This window comes from Bison bison, unplaced genomic scaffold (assembly GCF_000754665.1).
Source record: "Bison bison bison isolate TAMUID 2011002044 unplaced genomic scaffold, Bison_UMD1.0 scf7180017864037, whole genome shotgun sequence".
NCBI lineage: Eukaryota > Metazoa > Chordata > Mammalia > Artiodactyla > Bovidae > Bison > Bison bison.
Genome location: NW_011494609.1, coordinates 7,116,203 through 7,120,797, shown reverse-complemented (window position 1 = coordinate 7,120,797; position 4,595 = coordinate 7,116,203). Strand labels below are relative to the sequence as shown.

Below are 4,595 nucleotides of genomic sequence, written 5' to 3'. Positions count from 1 at the left end.
CGGCGGGGCCCCGGCCCGAGCATACCCCCGCGCAAGGCCACCGTCCTTCGCCGCCCTCCCGCCCGCACGTAACCGCCCCTGCCACGGCCCAGCCCGAGGCCGCCCCGCCTCCGCTGCCCCGCCAGGCTACTGGTCCCCGGAGATAACTTCGCTTCTCGGGGCCGCGCGTCCGCGCCGCGCCTCCGCTCCGTCCCGCGAACCTACAGGACGCGGCCGCGCACACACTCACCTCCTCGGCCGCATGGTGGGGGCGGAGACCCCGGCCCGCCCCGGAGATCTCGGGGCGCTAGAGACCGCAGCCAGAGGGAGGTCTCGGGCGGCGGGAAAACTCCGAGCACGGGCGACCTCGGGCCGCGGGAGCCCTCGGAGCGGCCGGCCAACACCAGCCAAGCTCCCGCCGCGCCTCGGAGGCTCTGGGCCCTGAGCGGGTAGTGGGCTGAGAGCCGGGCAGAGATCAGCCTGGCCCCGCCCCTGGCCCCGCCCCTGGCCCCTCCCACTGCCTCGGCCGGAGCTGTGGGAACCGAAGCGTGGACACTGACTCACGAAAGTTAAGCCCTTCCCAGGCAAGGGTGCACGTCTGGCCCCGAGGGTAGCAGGCCGGGGGCTCCAGACCCGGCAAGTTGAGGACAGGGAAGGCCGCATGGAGGAGGGCGGCGAAGGCCGCTGCGGGAGTACTTGCCTGGCTGAAGGGAGGCTAAATGCTGTCCCCCAAAGTCGCACAGAACGTCCGCGCCCCCAAGCGCCCAGCTTCCGCCGGCGCACGCCGGCCGCCCCACCCCTGCGCCCTGAGAGCCTGGCTGGGCGGGCTGGGTGTCAGTCTCCCGCCCTCCTTCCCCCTCTAGGAACCCAGTCAGTTCCTCCAGGGCTAGGTGACGTGAGAACTCCACGACTGTTCAGGAACGAATGAATGAGTGGCCGGAAGGCGGAAGGCAGGCTGGCAGGCCCCGTCTTCCAGTCCAGTCCTAGGTCACCCCCTGCCCCGCCGCCCAGTCTGGCTCCTCTGTCCTTCCTCCATCCTGGGCCTCCTGCCGCAGCACTCAGTTCAGTTCAGTCACTCAGTCTTGTCCGACCCTTTGCGATCCCATGGACTGTAGCACACCAGGCTTACCTGTCCATCACCAACCCCTGGAGCTTGCTCAAACTCATGTCCATCGAGTTGGTGATGGCATCCAACCATCTCATCATTTGTCGTCCCCTTCTCCTCCTGCCTTCAATCTTTCCCAGCATCGGGGGTCTTTTCTATTGAGTCAGCGCTTCCCATCAGGTGGTCAAAGTATTGGAGCTTCAGCTTCACCACCTGTCCTTCCAATGAATATTCAGGACTGATTTCCTTTAGAATTGACTGGTTTTATACACTTGCTGTCCAAGGGATTCTCAAGAGTCTTCTTCAACTCCACAGTTCAAAAGCATCAATTCTTCAGCACTCAGCTTTCTTTATGGTCCAACTCTCACATCCATACACGACTACTGGAAAAACCATAGCTTTGACTATACAGACCTTTGTCTGTAAAGCAATGTCTCTGCTTTTTAATATGCTGTCTAGGTTTGTCATAGCTTTTCTTCCAAGAAGCAAGCATCTTTTAATTTCATGGCTGCAGTCACCATCTGCAGTGATTTTGGAGCCCAGGGAAATAAGTCTCTCATTGTTTCTCCATCTATTTGCCATGAAGTGATGGGACCAGATGCCATGATCTTAGTTTTTTGAATGTTGAGTTTTCAGCCAGCTCTCACTTTCATCAAGAGGCTCTTTAGTTCCTTTTCACTTTCTGCTGTAAAGGTGGTGTCATCTGTATATCTGAGGTTATTGATATTTCCCCCAGAAATCTTGATTCCAACTTGTGTGCTATTCAGCTTGGCATTTCACATGATGTACTCTGCATAGAAGTCAAATAAGCAGGGTGACAGTATACAGTCTTGTCATACTCCTTTCTCAATTTGGAACCAGTCTGTTGTTCCATGTCCAGTTCTAACTCTTGCTTCTTGACCTGCACACAGATTTCTCAGGAGGCAGGTAAGGTAGTATGGTATTCCAATCTCTTGAAGAATTTTCCACAGTTTTTTGTGATACACACAGTCAAAGGTTTTATTTAGCATAGTCAATGAAGCAGAAATAGGTGTTTTTCTGGAATTCTCTTGCTTCTATGGATGTTGGCAATTTGAACTCTGGTTCCTCTGCCTTTTCTAAATCCAGCTTGAACATCTGGAAGTCTCAGTTCACGTACTGCTGAAGCCTGGCTTGGAGAATTTTGAGCATTGTTTTGCTAGCATGTGAGATGAGTGCAATTGTGTGGTAGTTTGAACATTCTTTGGCATTGCCCTTCTTTGGGATTGGAATGAAAACTGACCTTTTCCAGTCCTGTGGCCACTGCTGAGTTTTCCAAGTTTGCTGGCATATTGAGTGCAGCACTTTCACAGCGTCATCTTTTAGGATTTGAAATAGCTCAGCTGGAATTCCATCACCTCCACTAGCTTTGTTCATAGTAATGCTACCTGAGGCCCACTTGACTTCACACTCCAGGATGTCTGGTTCTAGGTAATTGATGGTGGTTATTTGGGTCATTAAGATCTTTCTTGTATTGTTCTTCTTAATATCTTGCCACCTCTTCTTAATATCTTCTGCTTCTGTTAGATTCATACCCTTTCTGTTCTTTATTAAGCCCATCTTACATGAAATGTTTCCTTGCTATCTTTAATTTTCTTGAAGAGATCTCTAGTCTTTCCCATTCTATTGCTTTCCTCTATTTCTTTGCATTGATCATTTAGAAAGGGTTTCTTATCTCTCCTTGTTGCCTTTCACTTCTCTTCTTTTCTCAGCTATTTATAAGACCTCCTCAGACAGCCATTTTACCTTTTTGCGTTTTTTTTTCTTGGGGATGGTTTTCATCTTGGTTTCCTGTACAATGTTATGAACCTCCATCCATAGTTCTTCAAGCACTCTATATAGCAGATCTAATCCCTTGAATTATTTGTCATTTCCACTGTATAATTGTAAGGGATTTGATTTAGGTCATACCTGAATGGTTTAGTGGTTTTCCCTACTTTTTTCAATTTAAGTCTGAATTAAAGACTTTGCATATTTACACATTAAAGGCTCTGAGAAGCCCACCTTGTGGAAAGTTGTTCAGTCTTTGCTCCTCCAAGCCTGTGGGACTTGATGCTCTTGTTTTCTGGTCTGGTAACACTGGGGGAGCCCCAGAGCCCCACGCTAAGGACAAACACTATGTTTATTCCTTCCTCACCCCTCCCAGTCAACTTGGCCTCTCTCTGGGAGTCCCAGCTGAGTCAGTGCTCCCCCTTCCTCCTTCCACACAGGGCAAGCAGGTGCCAATGAGGTGAGGGGATGGAGTCACGAGGGAACAGGTGCCCTCTCTGCTGGGCATCTCTGGAAGGACCTGAGCTCCTAGGCACCTGCCTCAGGTCCGGAGGGTCATGTCTTGGGTGGAGCAGGCAGGAGGGGTGTGTGCTGCTGCCCTGGCTGATGGAGATGCTGAGACTTGCCTTTGGAGGTGGGTAGGAGAGGGAGGGTGTAAGGTGAGGGCAGAACCAAGGGGGCTCCCCTGGCCCCAGCCATCTCCTGCACGCTATCACTCTTTCAACCAAGGTTTAGTGCCCACCCACCACGGCCTGTGTGAGCACTAACGATAACAACTTAAAATAAGAGAATCTCCGCCTGGTAGAAACCATCACTTCTCTGGAGACAAGAACAAACAAGACAAAGAAGTAAAAGAGATGGGCTGGGAGGTGGGATGAGAGGGTGGGGATTGCAGGTGGCCAGGGAGAGAGGCCTGCAGGCCTAAAGCCCAGGGGCTTCACTCCTCCCAGGTCAGGCTGGGAGACTGGGGTGGAGGATTTAAAGAGGCCAAGGAGGATTTACCCTCCCTTTTCTTTTTTTTTTTTTTTTTAATCCATCAACTCTGATTTACCCTCCCTTTTCTGTGATCAGGAGCAAAGAAGGGACAGGGGTCCTGGTCAGGGCTCCTGGTCAGGTGTCCAGTGAGGGCACAGACAGTCTGAACCTGGGTGGGGGACGTCCTGAAGGGGCTGGAAATGGGAGCCAGGAGGAAAGGTAAGATTTGGCCAGGAGAGCTGGCCGTGGGCATGGATCAAATCAGAAACGGGGACTCAGGACGCTTCCCATTGCCAGAGCCAGAAAAACAGCGCTGCATCTACAACACACTTAGCGGGGACACTTGATGATGGGAGTGAGCACCTCGTCAGGCCTAGTGGGGCTGGAGGGGGCATGATATCGGTGGCCTTTGATCCTCTCCCCCAACAGCTGGTAAAGGAGGACCGCGTTTGCCGAGAGCCAGCCCCAGCATCACCCGCGGGTGAGGAGGAAGAGACAAGGGACCGTCTGCGGCGCTGCTCCTCACCTTCCCGGGTCCAGCCCGGCCCGCAAATCCCGGGGTTCTCTCTGATTGGACAGGCGGAGGGCTGCGCTGCACTGACTGGCTGACGGCTGGGTTCTCCTCCCCCGACCTGGCTCCCAGTAGGATGCCGCCTCTACCCGCAGGGAGCGGGAGCGGGAGCGGGGGACCCCCTTGCCACCTCAGATTGTTGGAGAGTACCAGGTCGAGCCCCCCTCGGTAAAAGTC

At 53.4% G+C, this 4,595-nt stretch overlaps 1 protein-coding gene across 2 annotated transcripts in view; it reads right to left on the bottom strand.

Annotated features, from left to right (window-relative positions):
• ICOSLG (inducible T-cell co-stimulator ligand) overlaps positions 1-437 on the bottom strand; it is an 11,942-nt gene extending 11,505 nt beyond the window's left edge. For both annotated transcript variants that reach the window (XR_824814.1, XM_010834894.1), the window contains exon 1: positions 230-437. Coding sequence is in view for 1 of the 2 variants with exons in the window: in XM_010834894.1 (XP_010833196.1) it covers positions 230-243 (14 nt within the window). In the remaining variant the exon portion in view is untranslated. The remainder of the gene's footprint in view (positions 1-229) is intronic.
• Positions 438-4,595: the final 4,158 nt, after the last annotated feature.